Below are 21681 nucleotides of genomic sequence, written 5' to 3' on the forward strand. Positions count from 1 at the left end.
ACAGGCAGTACTTGACTTGGGATGAAAGAAGTGCACGAGCTGTCGGTCAATTAGACTGTGTTAACCGAAATTTACAAAAATGCTATAGAGACTTCGGATTATTCACTATTAATAGTTGATACACATTTTCCATGACTTCTCACCAAATTTTCATGACTATTATTATAGCCTACATGAAAAAGTAAGCATTGTTGACGCTGGAAGGACTGCTGTGTCTGATCCCATGAAGGCCTACCCTCTCCTGCCATTGTGCCGGGAGAGGGTGGGGGGCACTTAACCCCCCACAAAGTAAAACTGCACGTTTTTCATCCGGAGAGCTCCTGGGTGTGCAGGCTTGGCTTTTGAGCCAAGCCAGGCTTGGCTTTTGAGCCACGTCTGCTTATAAAAGTAATGTTGAGCAACTGATGTTTAAGCTACAATGTGGTTAGACCAGGGCTTGAACAAAAGCCTGCACACCCAGTAGCTATCCTGGAGGATGGTTGCCACCCTTGATATAAAATATTGCAAAATTACAACCAGATATTTTTGTCTTTATGAAATTATAAACTCATTCAATGAATCAGGGATCAAATGGATAAGGTGGGCTTTTTCAAAGCAAGATATCTAACTAGACATGTTAATATATATAAGGCTAAAATATGAATGTTTCAGGGGAGATCAATGCACAGGAAGTTATTTGTCAATTAGGCCATTCTTAGAAATGGTTTAACGTTATTGTAATTACATGCCTACTGTTTAATAGAAGGGAATCCTAGATTTCCAACGGTGCACATTTATTTAGGCTATCTACAGTCCCGGTGGAAAGGCGACAACTACATTAATGCTGAGCTATAGCTATAGTTAAATAGCGAGATAACTGCTACAAGTTATGTTTTGAATTTGCTATGTAGTTAGTCTGTTTGTCTGTCATTATTTTATACTTGCTGCTGAAATGTCGTTCTCTCCTCCGGCATCCGCCCACTCGCATTGGCACACACTCGCACTGGCACACGCAACACACACATACACGCACTGAAGGGTCCGATAATGGCTGATATGTAGAATTGTAAGTGATTGATAATATTAAAAGGTGTGTCTTCATGAATTACATTAACAAAAATCAATACAATCATTTCCATTACTTTTCATGACCATACAACCCCTCATTTGACATCTTGTAACAGCGCATCATGCGCATTCAGGTTGGCGCATTTTAATCTGCACAATCTCAAACAGCCTACAGCACACTGATTCACAGACTAGCGGCAAATACATTTGAACAAAGTGGGACCAGGAAATGAATCCCCACTCCCTATTGCTATTCAATGCAGATCCAGTACGGAATCCCCCCCCCCCCCCCAAAAAAAAATTTTTTTTTTTTTTAGAAGTACGGGTACGGCGCTCCGGACAGCTCTGGCCCAAGTCAAGCACTACAGTCCGTCGCAGTGTTTCACGTCATGCTCCCTCTAACTACCTTGTTCCATTTCACGGAATTGCCGGCATCACTCAATGAAATACAATTATTGATTGCACTCTCTCTTAGCTCTTCCCGTCCCTCCTACTTCTCCCTCTCTCGTTTCTTTCCTGAAGTACTGCAGGGAGATAACAGCATCGAAAAAAACACCGTCAGACAGCAACTACCTCAGTTCTACAGTGGGACACCAGCACATTTACATTCACAAGACACAAGCAACTCGCCTGGTGCAATGGCTAACAACCAGCGAAATCCACTTTTCCTCTCTCCTTAAACAACGGTAAGCGCTTTAATTTCTTAAAAGAAAACTGAGATTAGTATTTTTCAAAAAACCTAGCCTACAGTGTTTCCTTTATTGTTTCATATAGACTTTCTGGGAATGCAGAATCATTTTCACTATAGGCTAAGTGCAAAGTAGGCTAATGTAGCAAAATACACTTTTGATATTGTTAAATGCAAAGTTCCATTGCGTAGTTCTAGACTGCAGTGCAACTGTGTGGAGGATGTTGGCAGGGATCCCCACTTTATTCATAATACAAAGCTATTGCTTAATCTCATGCATAGCCTACGTCTGAAGTTGGCCAGTTTTTTCTGTGTTTATGCTTGGCTTTTCTTTGGGCTATGCATAGTCCGCGCAATAAATGTGCTTCGAACCATCCAGATACATTACTTGGAGTATATATAGGCTTCATTTGGGACACTAGCCTATAATGTAGGTTAACATCAAAGAGACAAGTTCGGTTTTAGTCATGTAACATTGTGCCTACCCCTTTACAGACCTAACAAGTCATGATGCCCATGATATCTGCTCTTCATTACATTTTATTTCAATTGAAGTCGATAGTTGTTAGTCTCACATCTCTGTCTGACAGGAGCTCTCGGCTGCGGTGAATTAGTAGGCTATCACATGGCCGGTTACCCGGAGCGTTTATAGCACTCTGCATTACCGCCAAAAAGAGCGCGAGGCTGCGGGTACAGTAGAGTGCTGGGTACTGACTGAGTCATCCGTGGACTGCACCTCAGAAAATGCAACGACTGATAGGCAGGCTACCAAGGAGCATGGCCAGTGAACCGGAAATCTGCATCAAAATCCTCTGTAGGAGCACTATAGGTAGGCTTGCTTGGCAACATTTAAAGGGTAGGGAGCATACACCTAACCACATGAAACAAATGTATTTGCATTAGTATATGCATCAAAAGTCCCAATGCAAAGTTACACCTCGCTTTTTATATATAAAAAAAGTGATCAGAATTCCCGAAGAATGCCAAAGTCATGTCAGGGAGTGATGTAATATGGAGGACCTGGAAAGCAAGCCTATTCCCTATAATGTAAACTCCAACAGAAATAACTTCAAAAGTATAACTTCAAATGAAACCAAATCGTTTGCACTCATGACTACTGGTTTCAATTGAATTTCCAGCCAACTTACAAGCAAATACTTGATGAATTTATTGTTACAAATCAGCTTGCAAGGTTGCTAGCCAACTAGCCTGCTAATGTTAGCCTTACTAGCCTGCTAACATTAGCCCTACCAGCCTGCAAACGTTACTTTAACACTCCATTAGTCATCCAGTTGCTATCAACACCTAGCTTACAGCTACATTGAAGTAAACCAATGTTTTGGAAATACATATTTCTATCTAACCAGTTATCAAATAATGTTACCGGTACTTAAAGTTATCTTAGTCAGCAAGCCAGACAGCTAAAGTTAGTTATTGTAGCCTGCCAGCTAGCCTATACAGATAACTACCCAAGTTTACCAATGTTGACCATCACCACGGTCAACATAGCTAAGTAGTAAGCCAGAGAACAACTTGTCTAGCACAGGTAGGAACCCACAAAACACACACAAATACACCACCAGATATAATGTAGAGAGAGCGGAGAAATGCAGATTGACGGCTGTGTTAACTACCAAAGAATAGTCAGAGAGAGGCCTTCAGAGGGAGAGGCTGTTTCACCAGCCGAGGGAGAGTCAGCTAATCCAATGCGATTTAATGAGGTAAATTCACATTGAATTTACCCGGTTCATGTACATCACTGCTGACACTTGCGGTGTACCGGCAGGTTGGTAGGAAACAGAGGTTGCAGGGTTCACATTCACACATGGCACAGCACCTGGTTTCATTCAGTCTCATTCCGAATCCTGCCTTCCACTGGTTAAACTAAGCCATCAAAGTCATCTGGGGTGAAATGAGCACTGCACACAGTAGATGTGCGCACGGTTCCCTTACTCCAATCTGCTCGCTTCAACTGGACAAACCAGTCCCACTTCAAAGCTAGCTTCTTATTTTTGGGCAACAAATGAGTCGTAACCTCGTCCTTGTGGGTATTACTGCAGTATGTGGGTATTACTGTACTAGCTACGAATGACAGAAAACGAATACAACACTCGCTCGCTAGCTCATCCACTGCTAAGTGCACAGAACAAGAGATGATGCAGTTTTTCGCATGCATGTACAGTGCATTCGGAAAGTATTCAGACCCCTTGACTTTTTCCACATGTTGTTACGTTACAGACTTATTCTAAAATTGGTCACTTGCTCAGTTTGGAGACCTTTAATGGTGCAGACTTTTTTTGTTACCCTTCCCTAGATCTGTGCATCGACACAATAATGTCTCGGAGCTCTATGGACAATTCCTTCAACCTCATGGCTTGGTTTTTGCTCTGACATACACTGTCAACTGTGGGACCTTATAAAGACAGGTGTGTGCCTTTCCAAATCATGTCCAATACATTTTATTTACTACAGGTGGACTCCAATCAAGTTGTAGAAACATCTCAAGTATAATCAATGGAAACAGGATGCACCTGAGCTCAATTTCGAGTCTCATAGCACAGGGTCGGAATACTTATGTAAATAAAGCTTTATAAATTTGGCAAAAAAATGGAAAAACCTGTTTTCGCTTTGTCATTATGGGGTATTATGTATATATTGATGAGGATTTTGTTTTATATAATCCATTTTAGAATACGGCTGTAATGTAACAAAATGGGAAAAGTCAAGGGGTCTGAATACTTTCCGAATGCAGTGTATATGGTTTCTTCTTCGTGGATGTACATAGTAGCTCACTAATGCCAACACTTGGTTTTGAATGTAATTACATGCATTGCTAGTAGCTAACCGGTTCGCCATATGACATTGACAATAGTTCATTGTGGGTAGTTCTGAAGATATCCAAAAATAAGTTCAGAAATATTTCAAAACCCCAAAACATACTTATTTTTGGAATTATGGGAAACCACACCATGACTACGAACTAAGTTAATAAGTCTTTGACAATACTACGTTGTTACTTGGTGAGTAAAAACTCATGCTTCCTACCCTTTACGTTGTCTTCAAAACAGCTTGACAGATTTTCATGGGCGGTGTTGTCTGTCTGTAGTCAGTTGGTGGGAAACAAGAGACAGTTTTTCTTTATCCTCAATTGACTTTTAATGGTGTTGACAGCTAAATTAAGCCATGTGTAAACTGTGGCTTTCAGATTCAGGAAAAAGCTCCTGGAAGTTCTCCAATCAGTTAACCAATCAATCACCAATCAATCCCAAATCTTATAGTTTTGTTACTCAAATCTAAACCCAAATCTTTTTCCCCCAGGTGGACCATACACTCTAGCAACCCCTCTCGACTCAAAGTTACATCATTGAGAGAGGTAGTTAATTGACACTGGTCCAATGACAATGCAGTAAAAGTGGAGGCCTCCAAATAGACCCAGTGAGTCAGCCATGCAAGTAACCCTGTCTAAGCACTAAGCAAATTAACAATTTACAGATACATCATTTGTATATCTGGGATGATTGAACCTGGTAATGTAATTACTTGGCATCATACAGTAATGTTATTCAGCCACGACCTCTGAACTTCACATTGTATCTCCAGTTAACATTTGAACCACATCATTTTCTGCAAAAATGTCCTGCATAAATCCTTTAATCTCTTCACACATACATGTGTGTCTCCATTTTCACAATTTTCTCTCTTGGTGTAACTTGGGGTGGTACAAAGAAGTCCCCTTCGTAACTCGTGTCAGGCTGGTGAATCACTGCCAAAGATTATAGTGTGCTCGCCGTCTTCTCTGTTCGAGCTCTCTGTGTTTCCTAGCTCTGCAGTGAGGGGCTGGCATGGCTGGGTGACCATATGTCCACCGCTCAGATCAAACAGGAACCCGTGTGTGTCTCCACCGGGAACCAAGGGACAACACATACAGTACACTGTTTGGATCCTCCCTCCCTCCCTGACTCAAATGTGACTCTGTTAACTATTATGTGACATAGTAATAGTAAACGGGTACTAGGTAATATTGTAATACAAATCCAAAAGATGAACAGGGTGCAGTTATCTGATATCCCATTGGCCATTATCTCCTGCATCTGTGAAATCTGCCGGATGTGTGTATACTACCTTGGCTTGAACTGTGAATGCTCTATATGGGATCCTTCAGCTTTATTGTAGGTCACAACATAGTGTGTGTAGAGTGCATATATAAGTGCCGTTCATTTTGACCAGCACCATCACGTGATGTCACAACATCATTACTTCCATTCACTGCAGTGGTGAGGGAACTATCTATTATTATAAGCATGGGGTGAATTCCAACTGTATGTCTTATCTTCACTCAGCACGAGATTCATTGAAGTCAACAATAATATTTATAATTCTTGTTCTTACAGAGAAAAAAGGTATTGCCAACTTGCAAAAGTTGACTTCAAGCCATTCGCCATCATCAATATATCCTTGTGAAGGTTGACTCTGCACTACAGAGCACTATTGAAGCAGGTTTCCTCCAGGTCTAATCTGTGTACCCACATGACTAGTTTGCCTTAGCTCTCTTCCATTCCTCTCTCACTTTCTTTACTCTCCTATAATCTCTCTCACTCATCCCCCTCTTCACTCCCTTCAACCCTCTCTCTTTCTTTCCTGCCATCCCCTCTCCTCTTTCATCTCAACTCTTTCTCCCTCTCCCCATCTCACCTCCATACCGCTCCTCTCATCCCCCTGTCTCCATACCACTCCCTTTTCCTATCCCTCTTTATACATCTCTCTTTTCTATGTATTCCACCATTCTGCTCTCTCTCTCTCTCTCGCTCTCTCTCGCTCTCTCTCTCTCAGTAATGGCATCAGTGTCTGATGAAATCTCCTAACTGAAGACATCCCAATCTCAGGCTCCATCTTGCAGATGAGGTCATGTACTCTCCGTTTTGATGCTGGATGTCCTCCCCTCTTTCAAAGGGGAGGACATCCACAAGTCAAACATGACTAGGATGGAATATATTAATAATTTCTGTTTAAATAGATTGCTTCCCCTATATTGCTATTATATCCACCATAGGATTTTATGATCTCGTGGAAATAAAGGAGTTGTTCACTGCCTTCAGTAGGTGTGGATCAGGAAACCTGTAAACTCTTCCTGCAAGCTTTTGTTTTTCATTCTAACCTCCTACTTGTAAAAGTAAAATGGCCTTGTGTCAGGTGATCTGTGTCATGAATTCAGGCAAAATTGAGAAAGCAACATATTGTGATATAAACTAACTGTGGGGCACCAAGACCCATTTGCTTGCAACACTGCTGAAGACACAAATGGCCAACACGATACATTGAATGTAAAACCAATGTTGCTAGCTAGAAGCTATATCTCTTCGAGTCTTGACTCAGATGGAATGGAGTGCAGGAACTCCTGAGTCAGTGATATACTCAACTAATCATGGTCCTAATGGATCTATAGCTCTTAGCATTGTTGATCTCAGCCAACCCAAAGTAGTTTTTTCCCTGTTAACCCCTCTGTATGCCAGTCCATACTCTCCCGTGACAGTGGTACCCCGCTAGTGCAATCTCTGGGCGTTGATTGCCTTGTCAGGCCTGGTGCAGGATGACATCACAGTGTGAACTGAAATGGGTTTGGTAGGAATGGAGGCGATGGAGAATGATGGGGGTGGGGATGTGGCATTACAACCAAGTAGAGACTTATTTTTTTGGTTGGTACATTTTTTTGTAAAAACATCCCTTTTCAATCAGTACACACATTAATGGATAAAAAAAAATAAATCATTTTGACACATTTTTCACACTTGGTAGGAAGGTACATAGGGCCTAGTTTGGTGAAATGCCTTACCTACTGTACATAGTTAGGGCAGTTAGATATGTTTGAAGACTAACTAGGTAGAGGTTTGGAGTGATAACTAGTTAGTTAGTTTGACAGGTGGATACGAGGGGATGGTGGAGGGAGAGGTTGAATGGAAGGGTGTAAATGAACAGAAGAAAGTAGTGTGAGGTACAATGGATAGAAAAGGGGAACACGGTAGGGGAGTGATAGACAGATCAGATGTGAGGAGAGGGACGTAGGAGTGGTATGATAGATGGCAGTGAGACTGCCCCTGTTGGTCTGGCTGTCTGTGCTGTCTCGGTCTCGTCAGTGGTGGTCAGGTGAGGTGGACTGTGAGGGCCTTGGTATGCACACATGTCTTCAATGATCCTCATCACCACTGACAGGGGGGCTTGGACTCTGCTCCACAGACTCTCTGACAGACAGATGCTGGACACATACACACACACATAACCCACCGTGTGTGTGTGATCAGTGTGTGTGTGTGAGAGAGAGAGAGTGCATGAGAGAGTGTGTGTCTGTGTGTGTGAGTGTTTGTGTGCTTGCTTACTTTGCATTTAGAGGTGCTTGTGTATGTGTGAGCACCCAACTCATGACCTGCATGAAACACTAGGAAGCGTCAATGTCTTGAGAGTCTGTCAGGAGTCTTGACAAGCCACTGGCAGCGCCTGACTCTGAGTTCACATAACAGAAGCATTAAAAGTGCAAGCTTCGCTGTCAAGATAAACTGCAGAATGGGCTCCAATAGTAGAGTAGCACAGTATAGCAGGGGGGTTGAGAGAGACAGGTTTGCATATTAAATCTCTGAAGATGGTTATTTAACTTCACCTAACCTGAGTGTCCTCTGTAATACAGCTCAGCGATGTTCATCAAAGTAAGGTTCTCTGCAAAAAAAGGATCCCAATAACGAGAACGACAAAGCGGTAACACACAGAACCCTGTACTAGTCACAATGATGAATAACACAGGCAATATGACCAGTACATATAAAAGGAGACTTGGTCTTAACTGCAGAAGCCAGCCAATGAGACAGAAGGGATTAGCAGAGTCACCTTGAATCAGCGGTGTCATTCTGCCCAGTAAAATTGTATAATGGGAGCTGGAGCCTGGGAGGTGATTTGTGGCCTCCTGACAGAGCTTCAGTGTTCATTAGGCCCTGTGGAGAGCAGCTCAGAGACACACGGAACGGATGCAGAGATACACACACCCACACTTGTTAATTAAAGGTACACAAAAATATAACATTTCAGCACTTATAATTTTACAGAATAAGGACACGCCTCTCAGTCTCTACCAGAATCAAAGCCTTCTTCCATTGGATAATTGCTTGACAGTTCCCAATTAACTTATTTCTTCCCTCCAATCACCAATGTATATTTTATGCAGCTGTAGTATGAAAGAGTTCAGCCAGGGCGATTAAGTCAATCTGTGATGTACTGTAGGTCTTGGTTTACACTTTGATCCTTCACAATGAATCACTCCAGGGTTATGTTGGGGTCACACTCCTGCCTGCTAACCTAATGTAGCAGGCGTAAAGGAAACACCTGAACGGCAATTCTTTCTTTCTGATCCTGACGAGAGGGGAGGTTCTCTTCTGCACTATTCAACCAATCCAGTAAATGTGGAGGAGGAGTTAAGATGGAGTGTGGCGTTGTTAACGTCCAAAAGCGGAAGTCACGTCACAGGCTCTCTTTCCATTTCCCCTGAAAACCGGATGCATCCGGCTGTTTCCACTCTGCTGAGGGTGCACTCTTGCCAACCCAGGCCTCCTCTGACTGGGAGGGTTTCCCCCTGCCCATTGTGAGTGTGTCCTAGTTCATGTGTATGAAATCAGTGACATTGCCAAATCAATTTCCTTCGAGCACACAGTGTGTATGTGTTTGTACATTATGCTGGTGACACAGAGGCCATTTGCTTTCAGTGTTTCCCGTGGATCCTCCTCATGCATGGATTTAAGGATGACACTACGGTTCCGCTTGGGTCACCACACCTGCTCTTATATACCAGAACCTTGATCATGACTCAGCACATTTCCTGTCTCTGTTTAAGACCTGAGACTGAAGGAGACTCATGAAATATAGAACAGGGGAGCTCTCCTGGAAATGCAATACACTTCATGAATATAAACTGTGTAATACGGCCAAAGCCATTTTCTTTACATCACTCAAGGAAATGATTAAAGGGGAAAGGGGCAGGCAGGCAGGACAGCGAGCGAATGTTTAAGAGAGTTAGGTGTCAGAGCTGTTTTCCTGCAACATCTGTTTGTCTGGTTATGAATGCAGCTGTCGAAACTTCCCGAGTTATTCACCTCTCTCTCTCTCTCTTTTCCTCTTTCTCTCTTCCACAGCTTGACCAATGAACACCACAGCCAGTGAGGGTAACTTCCTGTTGTGACTGCAGACTTCAGGGTTTTCCCTGTTGCATCTCCAGACCCACCACTCTGATCTGCTCCCAAACCTCTCTGCCGGATTCCATCCATCTCCCTCCGCCCTCTTCTTACCCCCCTGTACTCCCACCCCTGAACGTCCATCAGAGCTAAAATGGACGACAGCTACGAAAGCAGGACTTCCTTAGTGAAGGGGGCCAAGGACATCGTCAAGGAGGCCAAGCGGCACGCTGTGAAAAAGGTCAACAAGGTCGTGGACAGCACCACAGACGAGTACTCCCAGCGCAAATATAGCCGTTTCGAGGACGAGGTGGACGAGGGGGACGACTTTTACCGTAACCCTCCCAGGCAGGACGGAGGCTACAATGACAACGACCAAGCCAGTGATGCCAGCGACGCCACAGAGGGCCATGATGACGAAGATGAGATCTACGAAGGGGAGTACCAGGGAATCCCAGCGGCCGGAGACAGGCGGGCCAGGGAGGGGCAGGTGGCTCTGGGGCAGCCCGTCACAGACAGCCTGAAGGACCGTAAGGAGCTGGAGCAGGAGAGGCAGGCGGACGAGGAGGAACTGGCCCAGCAGTATGAGCTGATCATCCAGGAGTGTGGCCACGGCAGGTTCCAGTGGCAGCTGTTCCTGGTGCTGGGCCTGGCCCTCATGTCGGATGGGGTGGAGGTGTTCGTGGTGGGGTTCGTTCTACCCAGCGCCGAGACGGACATGTGTGCTCTGGGTGGCTCCAACTCCAGATCTGGATGGCTAGGTAAGCAGTTAGGTGTGTGTGTGTGTGTGTGTTTAAAACATGAGTGCTTAGCAGTTTCTGTAAACATCTGTAAGATCACAACAGGTTTAAATTACGATTGTCCACAGAGTACCGTGTAATGGTACGTTGGTTTCTGTGTCCTTGTTGAGGGACTAGTTTTCCCAATGTGTTCACTTGGAGTCACACTAGTCCAGATGGCTGCAGGTCTGTAATCCATCACTATCGAGTCTGACATGACATATGTGTCTGGGGGCTGCCTGTGTTAATGTCATATTGTAAAAACATAGAATCAGTCAGCCCTCCACCCCCTGCACAGTGAGACATGGCACTACTACTTTCACTGCTCCATGCTCTGCTTACCCTTATTCATGTTCCCTCCCTCCCTCCCTCCCTCCCTCCCTCCCTCCCTCCCTCCCTCCCTCCCACTCCCTCCCACTCCCTCCCTCCCTCCCTCCCACTCCCTCCCTCCCTCCCTCCCACTCCCTCCCTCCCCAGATGAGGTGACTCAGGCTGAACGGGATTGTGTTTGTCTGTGTGTATTGTGGAGTTACTTTGACCTTGTTGGAGTCCAATGTGATCATCATCAGATGTGTCTCTTTTGATTTAGTTTTGTCATTTTTATTTTTCAGAGCGGGGTTAGAGCTACAGAAATATGAAAATAAACCCGCCCGCGTCCTCCCGTCCCACCCGGAAACTATGATTTTCTGTGGAATATTTAATTACACATCTGTGCATTTTGTATACAAACAACACCAATGTCAGTGCTTTGTTGGTTAGTTAGTTCAACCTGAGTTTACTTAGTTGTTTCCATGCAGACCCATCGCAGGGAAACATGAATAACATCCCAGAGACTGAGGCTTTGTATCGCAAGCTGGTCAAACTGAGCCCAGTGTAACAGGATAATACAATCTGAAAAATGAAATGAAATCAATCAGATTAAATTACAGAATAAAATTTGTACCTAACAGGATCCCACAGGAATCTTAACTGCTGCATGGGAACGATGGAGGAATGAGAAAGTACCTCACTGTATCACTTTTCACCTCCTCTGTTTTCTTCCCTTTCTCTTTCTGTAACTCTCTTTCCCTTTCCTTTCTTAGTCTCTTTCTCCTTTGTTCTCCCTCCTTTTTTTGTCTCCTTCATTCTCTCTTTACATCCTCCATCCTTTTACCACTTCCTTCCTTCCTCCCTCCCATCTCTCTCTCTCTCTCTCTCTCTCTCTCTCTCTCTCCCTCCCATCTCTCTCTCTCTCTCCCTCCCATCTCTCTCTCTGTCTCTCCCTGTCTCTGTATATGGTAGCCAGCTGGCAGGCTGTGAGTATCTGCGTGGTCCAGGCCAGGGGCAGCTGAGCATGGCTAAACTGCAGTGAGATAGCAGTGCCACTGCAGAGATTACCCGCTGCTACCGCAGAGAGTGTGTGTGTGGTAGAGGGCTGTGGGGTGGGAGAGCGTGTGTGTGTGTGTGTGTGTGTGTGTGTGTGTGTGGGGGGGGGGGGGGGGGTTCTCTTATCGAGCACTCAGAGTATCAAAATACTTCACGCCTATCTGGTCATTACCCTTGATGCAAGGGAGCTTAGAAGCATTACTTAGCTGAATGAGTCATCCCATTGTGCTTGCACCCCTGGGCCCAAGATAAGTATAATTTCATAAAGATTTCATTGAAATCTTTGCTACCCCCACCAACCAAAAATGTGACAAAGAGACCCAATCTTTTTTTCTGCAGAGGTGGTGGTTTTCTTACGGCAAAAGAGGGGGCACGAATCCCATCAAGCCTGACATGATCTGGTACAAATGTGATTACACGCTGCTCAGTGTAAAGGAGCTGAAAAGAAGAGAGGAGAGGAGGGGGAAAGGAGAGTGGAGGAGAGGAGAGGAAAGGAAAGAAGAGGAAAGATATGGGAAAGAAGAGGAGGACACAAGCAGAAAAAGAAGAGCAGGGAGAGATCAGCACAGTGAGAAAGAAAGCAGACAGGAAATGAAAGAAGATCTGAAGAGAGGAGAGGAGAAAAGAGACGAGAGGATAGGTAAAGAGAGAGTATGAAAACAGTAAAAAATACAAATAAAAGGAAATCACCAGACCGTTGTTTACAGTGACAGAATTAGCTTCAGACAGGCACGCCGTACTCCCCTATATTCAGACAGGCACGCCGTACTCCCCTATATTCAGACAGGCACGCACGCCGTACTCCCCTATATTCAGACAGGCACGCACGCCGTACTCCCCTATATTCAGACAGGCACGCCGTACTCCCCTATATTCAGACAGGCACGCACGCCGTACTCCCCTATATTCAGACAGGCACGCCGTACTCCCCTATATTCAGACAGGCACGCCGTACTCCCCTATATTCAGACAGGCACGCCGTACTCCCCTATATTCAGACAGGCACGCCGTACTCCCCTATATTCAGACAGGCACGCCGTACTCCCCTATATTCAGACAGGCACGCCGTACTCCCCTATATTCAGACAGGCACGCCGTACTCCCCTATATTCAGACAGGCACGCCGTACTCCCCTATATTCAGACAGGCACGCCGTACTCCCCTATATTCAGACAGGCACGCCGTACTCCCCTATATTCAGACAGGCACGCCGTACTCCCCTATATTCAGACAGGCACGTCGTACTCCCCTATATTCAGACAGGCACGCCGTACTCCCCTATATTCAGACAGGCACGCCGTACTCCCCTATATTCAGACAGGCACGCCGTACTCCCCTATATTCAGACAGGCACGCCGTACTCCCCTATATTCAGACAGGCACGCCGTACTCCCCTATATTCAGACAGGCACGCCGTACTCCCCTATATTCAGACAGGCACGTCGTACTCCCCTATATTCAGACAGGCACGTCGTACTCCCCTATATTCAGACAGGCACGTCGTACTCCCCTATATTCAGACAGGCACGCCGTACTCCCCTATATTCAGACAGGCACGCCGTACTCCCCTATATTCAGACAGGCACGTCGTACTCCCCTATATTCAGACAGGCACGCCGTACTCCCCTATATTCAGACAGGCACGCCGTACTCCCCTATATTCAGACAGGCTCGCCGTACTCCCCTATATTCAGACAGGCACGCCGTACTCCCCTATATTCAGACAAGCACGCCGTACTCCCCTATATTCAGACAGGCACGCCGTACTCCCCTATATTCAGACAGGCACGCCGTACTCCCCTATATTCAGACAGGCACGCCGTACTCCCCTATATTCAGACAGGCACGCCGTACTCCCCTATATTCAGACAGGCACGCCGTACTCCCCTATATTCAGACAGGCACGCCGTACTCCCCTATATTCAGACAGGCACGTCGTACTCCCCTATATTCAGACAGGCACGCCGTACTCCCCTATATTCAGACAGGCACGCCGTACTCCCCTATATTCAGACAGGCACGCCGTACTCCCCTATATTCAGACAGGCACGCCGTACTCCCCTATATTCAGACAGGCACGCCGTACTCCCCTATATTCAGACAGGCACGCCGTACTCCCCTATATTCAGACAGGCACGCCGTACTCCCCTATATTCAGACAGGCACGCACGCCGTACTCCCCTATATTCAGACAGGCACGCACGCCGTACTCCCCTATATTCAGACAGGCACGCCGTACTCCCCTATATTCAGACAGGCACGCCGTACTCCCCTATATTCAGACAGGCACGCCGTACTCCCCTATATTCAGACAGGCACGCCGTACTCCCCTATATTCAGACAGGCACGCCGTACTCCCCTATATTCAGACAGGCACGCCGTACTCCCCTATATTCAGACAGGCACGCCGTACTCCCCTATATTCAGACATTCACGCCGTACTCCCCTATATTCAGACATTCACGCCGTACTCCCCTATATTCAGACAGGCACGCCGTACTCCCCTATATTCAGACAGGCACGCCGTACTCCCCTATATTCAGACAGGCACGCCGTACTCCCCTATATTCAGACAGGCACGCCGTACTCCCCTATATTCAGACAGGCACGCCGTACTCCCCTATATTCAGACAGGCACGCCGTACTCCCCTATATTCAGACAGGCACGTCGTACTCCCCTATATTCAGACAGGCTCGCCGTACTCCCCTATATTCAGACAGGCACGCCGTACTCCCCTATATTCAGACAGGCACGCCGTACTCCCCTATATTCAGACAGGCACGCCGTACTCCCCTATATTCAGACAGGCACGCCGTACTCCCCTATATTCAGACAGGCACGTCGTACTCCCCTATATTCAGACAGGCTCGCCGTACTCCCCTATATTCAGACAGGCACGCCGTACTCCCCTATATTCAGACAGGCACGCCGTACTCCCCTATATTCAGACAGGCACGCCGTACTCCCCTATATTCAGACAGGCACGCCGTACTCCCCTATATTCAGACAGGCACGCCGTACTCCCCTATATTCAGACAGGCACGCCGTACTCCCCTATATTCAGACAGGCACGCACGCCGTACTCCCCTATATTCAGACAGGCACGCCGTACTCCCCTATATTCAGACAGGCACGCCGTACTCCCCTATATTCAGACAGGCACGCCGTACTCCCCTATATTCAGACAGGCACGCCGTACTCCCCTATATTCAGACAGGCACGCCGTACTCCCCTATATTCAGACAGGCACGCCGTACTCCCCTATATTCAGACAGGCACGCCGTACTCCCCTATATTCAGACAGGCACGCCGTACTCCCCTATATTCAGACAGGCACGCCGTACTCCCCTATATTCAGACAGGCACGCCGTACTCCCCTATATTCAGACAGGCACGCCGTACTCCCCTATATTCAGACAGGCACGTCGTACTCCCCTATATTCAGACAGGCTCGCCGTACTCCCCTATATTCAGACAGGCACGCCGTACTCCCCTATATTCAGACAGGCACGCCGTACTCCCCTATATTCAGACAGGCACGCCGTACTCCCCTATATGCAGTATGAATAGAACAGGGCAAGCGTTTTGTGTGGCGCTGAAACAGTTTACCCCTCTAAGAGTGAAGAGCATCAAAGCGTGAAATCGGAAAAGAGACCATGATGCAGCTGAGCGCTCTTACTACTCTTAGGGGGCTCCTCAGGATCTGACAGCACAAAAAACACCACCACCATGCCCCCCCCCTCTCTCTTCACTTCCTCTCATACACCCTTTCTCTGAACTCCGTTTCCTCTCTTTTTCGTTATTTCTCACTCTCTTATTCTTCACTCCTTTCCGCTTTTTCCGAACTTCTCTCCCTCGTACTCCTCTCACTATGCTAATTTTCTCTGGCCTTTTCTATTTGTTTACATCCTTTTCCTTCCCCTTCTCCATCTGCCCTGTTCTCCTCCCCATTACAATTTATTTTATTATCTCTTTCTTTTTGCCCTTCATTGTCAAGTTTACAAGAGCTGCTGAATCATGATCCTTAACTGTGTGTGTGTGTGTGTGTGTGTTTTGCCACACTGTTCAGCTCCAGTACCTCTCCCTTTAGGGTTTGTGTGTTGGTGCGTGTCTGACTGTTTGTTGAACATTTCCCTGTTTTGTAGATGTGTTTTGACATATCCGTGAGTGCTTTGGGACAGTTGTGTCTGAGAGTTCTGATGCAGCGTGTTTTGTATGGGACGATGTAGAGTTTCGTTGCCATGCAGTTAACCTGTCCAAATTCAAATACTGTATATTCTCTTCACTTTTGGGACCAGAGGCACACCACCCTGCTGGCTAGCCTCTGAAGCTAAACAGGGTTGGTCCTGGTCGGTCCCTGGATGGGAGACCAGATGTTGCTGAAAGTGGTGTTGGAGGGCTCGGTAGGAGGCACTCTTTCCTCGGGTCGAAAATAAATATCCCAGGGCAGTGTAGTAGGGTGTCTTTTTTTCTGTCAAAGATTCAGTCTCGTTTCACCCTGTTGAGAGAACCCAATCACCCAGACAGTCATGTTGTTTCACCACCTCCTGCTTGGCCACAGATCACCTCATCATCACAACTCTCCTCTCTCACACCTTCTAGCACCCAACAGGGAATAGAAACACACACGTTCACCCTGCCTTTCCCCAGCTATTCTAGATGTGAAAGCCTGTGACAGAGGATAACATGTGAATTGACTTGACCCTCTGTTGGCCTGCAGGTTTGAATGAAGCTGCGTTTACCCCCCCCCCCCCGCCACTCCCCCATGACAGGACAGGGAGTGGCTACAGATAACGGGGAGCACTGAGCCACTCTGACAAACGGTCTGCCTCTAAGCTAGCCTTAACTGAGGGGTGAATGTCTATTTGGTCATATCTATTCCTGTATCATTTAGTCTAGCAGTACTTTATTTAGTAACCATGTGTAATGTGTGTGGAACGAACATTCCTAAATGCACTAGTATCATACTTCTTAGAAAGTGTGGCCAACCCTGTTTTCACCACCAGATGCTCTGTCCACTGCTGCTTCCTTCTGCAGAACAGTTTGTGCAGCGTAATAATTTCTTGGGTTCTACAGGAGCAAACTAGCACCTACAAAAGTGCCTGGTCATAACAAGAGTAGCAGGGGACTATAGTCTGTAGACTAGAGGCTGCACAGTTAAAGAGAAATTGTCTGAAGTCATGCAGCTTTTATGTGTTCTTGTGTGTCTGAAAAGCATATAGAGGATACTAGCATATAAATATAGGTTTTGCACAACCATGTGTAGCTGGCTAAATGCTTCTAGGCAGTTGGTGAATGGGACGCTAGAGTATTTCAACATAGTGATACTGTAGATGTCTTTCCCCCATGAGTCACGTTATTTCCTGGCGCCAGTGCTGAGATGATCACACCCTCAGATGCTGTGCAGTAAAACACACAACAATCAATACATGAATGAGGTATTCGGACGTCCTCTAGGGGCTATTAGACAGTATGATCATGGTTCAACTGTTTTACGGTTTTAGAAGATATCTGGCATCCTAGGCTCCTTTCTCTCTTTTTGAGAGAAAAGGGTTATTTGTGGGGGGGAAAGGGTTCTTCCTAGAACCATAAGGGTTCCCTTGTGGGTAGGGCTGGGAAATTCTAGGGACCTCACCATACGATATTATCACAATGCTTAGGTGCCGATACGATATGTATTGCGATTCTCACGATTCTGGTATTACGATTAGATACTGTGATTTTATTGCAATTTGATGTTCCAAACATATTACATATATGTCTGCTGCAGCCTCCCGAGTGGCTCAGTGGTCTAAAGCACTACATCGCAGTTGTTAGCTGTGCCACTAGAGATCCTGGTTTGAGTCCAGGCTCTGTCGCAGCCGGCTGCGACCGGGAGACCCATGGGGCGGCGCACAATTGGCCCAGCGTCATCCGGGTTAGGGGAGGGCTTGGCCGGCAGGGATGTCCTTGTCCCATTGCGCTCTATCGACTCCTGTGGGCACAATGCATGCTGACACGGTCGTCAGGTGTACAGTGTTTCCTCCGACACATTGGTGTGGCTGGCTTCTGGGTTAAGCGGGCATTGTGTCAAGAAGCATTGTGGCTTGTGTTTCGGAGGACGTATGGCTCTCGACCTTCCCCACTCCCGAGTCCGTACGGGAGTTGCAGCTATGAGGCAAGACTGTAACTACCAATCGGATACCACGAAATTGGGGAGAAAAAGGGGTAAAGTTTTTTTAATTTTTTTTATTATAAAAAACATGTCTGCTGCAGAGAGAGCATGAGAATAAAAGTGCTGAAAACATGTTGGCTCACTATTTAAAAAGAAGATGGAGAGAAAGCTATATGATGCAGGTACAGCCGACTAGCGCTCGCTAACGCTACCTAGCAAAAATATAAATAAATATATATTTTTTTTACAAATCAATACTTGGAGTCAAAGTATCAATATAATATTGTCCAAAAAACATATAGCAATACAGTGTATGTAACTGTATAGATGTGTTCCGCCATCACTACAGAAGGGGACAAGCTGAAGAACCCTCTAAGGCTTGCAAAACAGTGTGGGGAAAAGTATGGGCAGTATTTGATATATCACTATTATTTATGTTGTCCCTTTTGTCAGGAAGAGATCAAGGAGTATGCGGTCTTCCTAATGCCTTGGCTTCAGGGTTGTATCAGATGGCCGAATGGCTTGCTGACTCTCCCCAAATCCTCATCTCAACCATTAGATCATAAAGAAGGACCTCAGATTAGCAACTATGGCCAAGTGTGAATGACCCCAGTTTGACCCCTGAAGTAAGAGAGTTAAGTCAGATCCCCATCTATCCACAACAGTGGGGAGATGAGATCTGAATGAGGTGTATTGTTATACCTTGTCTTGTTATACCCTGAATTGCAATTATTTGGACCAGACGTCATTGCCTCAGGCTAAATTATACCACACCATGTGTAATCAGAATATGGCCTAATCTATCTGCAATCTGTTCTTTATTGTCATAGCGACTGAAATGTAAAATATAAATGACAGTGCTTTTGTAATGAGAGAGCTATCCCTTTGACGCCATTTTCTGTTTACTCGTCGGTTTATCCGTTTATATCTCGGTTTCTTATTATATGAAAAAAAATGTATTTAGATGGTGTCTGAGTCCTCTTAAGGAATCATGTTTGATGGAAATGTCTCTTGACCAGGACTTCGCAGCATTCATTCTATCAATGCATGAAATGATTCAATCCTAGAAAGATTCCAAAATGGACTGGTAGGCCATAGCAGGACTATGACTAAAGGTGGATACCGTTTAGACTTGAGAAGATGAACATCTTCCTGAGATTAGAGAGGAGCAGGGTACAGGAACAGTGGCGTTAACAATAGAGAAGGATATCTCATAGTGTTCCAAGACCATGATCAGCAGTGTGTGAAATTGATGCAGAGGTCAAGTCACCCTGTACGGTGCCTTCAGAAAGTATTCACACCCCTGGACATTTTTTCCACATTCTGATGTGTTCCAGCCTGAATTTAAAATGGATTACATTGAGATTCTGCGTCACTTATATACACACAATACCCCATAATGTCAAAGTGGAGTTATGTTTTTAGAAATGTTTAAAAATGTATTAAAAACGAAATGCTGAAATGTCTCGAGTTAATAAGTATTCAACCATTTTGTTATGGCAAGCCTAAATAAGTTCAGGAGTAAAAACAATGTGCTTAACAAGTCACATAATCAGTTGCATGGACTCACTCTGTGTGCAATAACAGTGTTATTTTTAAATGACTGCCCCATATCTATACCCCACATATACAATCATCTGCAAGGTCCCCAAGTCAAGCAGTGAATTTCAAGCACAGATTCAACAACAAAGACCAGGGACGTTTTCTATTGGTTCGCAAAGGGCACTGTATTACTGACCACATTCTTCATCCTATTGATTCATGTCACACTAGTGGGTCCAGGTTCATTCCTTCTGTATTCACTCATCACATCACAGTGGGATTGAGAATGGGTTGTGTTTTACTGTAGGGACTTCATCCCTCAAATCTTAGTTATATTGTATAACTCCTTATCATTCTGACACGTAACAGGAATCGAATAGTTCTTGGTGAAAGTATTTATGAAGTGTGCAAATAATTGAACACAAAACTGAAAGAAAATTTGAATCTACAGTATCATTTGGGTTATGGTTTGGGCAGCAAGGCAAGAGAGATCCTTTGTTATTCCTGCATGAGATAAAGGTTTTAACAGTCAAACGATGAGCAGGATTTATCAAGTTGTTATTCTACCAAGACATCTCCACTCTCAGGAGAAGTGGAATTTATTACACAAAACAGAGTCATTCAACAGATTTGGTGATTACATGTTCTTATTGATGTATGATAATCAGCACTAATGGGCCTTAATGCCACTCCATACTTTACTGTGACAATTTTATACCCTTCACTTTAGCAGCTAGAGCCCACGGAGGGGCCATAAATCCTAATGGTTCAGTCCCAAATGGCACCCTGTTCCCTAGATAGCGCACTACTTTTGGCCAGAGCACTATGGGTCCTGGTCAAAAGTAGTGCATTAGAAAGGGAATAGGGTGCCATTTAGGAAGCACTCAATGTCTCCTGGCAGGGATATGATGTCAGGTAGAGAGGGACTAGAGGTGATTATGACATTGCATATTAAAATAGCATGGGATATATATATAAAATAAATGAAACAGTAATGTCCACTGTGTTCTGCTGAAGACGATGTTAATCCACCATTAAGATTAGCTTTATCCACCAGTCAACAATTCTTATCTACACTGTCAAATTCACACAGTATTTGTTGGTTTGTTTGAAGGTTCGATGACAATCGGTTTGAGCATTGCTTTGTGCTGTGCAAATAGATATGGTATAAATCTAAAGTATCTCTCTGTCTCTCTTTCTCTGTCTGTCTCTCTCTCTCTGCAGGCAGTATTGTGTACCTGGGGATGATGGTGGGGGCGTTCTTCTGGGGGGGCATGTCGGACAAGGTGGGCCGCAGACAGTGTCTGCTCATCTGCATGTGTGTGAACGGCTTCTTCGCCTTCCTCTCCTCCTTCGTTCAGGGTTATGGCATCTTCCTACTCTGCCGCGTGATCGCAGGCTTTGGGTGAGTCTATCTGACTGGGGTTACAATGGCAAGCAACATCAATGTGTTATTTCTCTTAAATAATGGGCTACTGAATTGTAATAATCCACACTAAACAAACAATTAGAAAAGTGAATTACAAATAATACTGGAGATGAAAAAAATGTATTGTGAGTTGTGACATGAACAGTAGAGTAAGGACAACTGACTCAGTTTGTTCCAATTTACTTAGCTAGCTACAACCAGGATGTGTCCTTTCAAGTCGTTCATCAAATGGCCCTGCAGTTCTACGTCGTTAACTCCTTAATTCCCATAGAGACTGCTTTTCACAGTAGTTAGTCATTCATTCATTATCTGTTGTTGTAAATAATCTGTTTTGGTTTCTTGAATGAATATCTAGTTGTGGACCCCTCTGTTTACATAGACTAACTCTTATATTTCACCCACATAACCCCTAGAGGTTTCACTCACTCCTATCTATATCCATAATAATAATAATGTGTGACTAGTAGTG

The 21681-nt window shown here is 45.2% G+C and overlaps 1 protein-coding gene across 1 annotated transcript in view; it reads left to right on the top strand.

The window, feature by feature from the left end:
* The first annotated feature begins 1362 nt into the window (after positions 1-1362).
* Positions 1363-21681, top strand: part of sv2ca (synaptic vesicle glycoprotein 2Ca) — a 39000-nt gene continuing 18681 nt past the window's right edge. Inside the window, exons 1-3 of the mRNA XM_036979938.2 lie at positions 1363-1733; positions 9904-10703; positions 21008-21188. Coding sequence (XP_036835833.1) covers positions 10097-10703; positions 21008-21188 — 788 coding nt within the window. The 5' untranslated portion in view covers positions 1363-1733; positions 9904-10096. The remainder of the gene's footprint in view (positions 1734-9903; positions 10704-21007; positions 21189-21681) is intronic.

This window comes from Oncorhynchus mykiss, chromosome 6 (assembly GCF_057628025.1).
Source record: "Oncorhynchus mykiss isolate SJ-2025 chromosome 6, ASM5762802v1, whole genome shotgun sequence".
Lineage (NCBI taxonomy): Eukaryota > Metazoa > Chordata > Actinopteri > Salmoniformes > Salmonidae > Oncorhynchus > Oncorhynchus mykiss.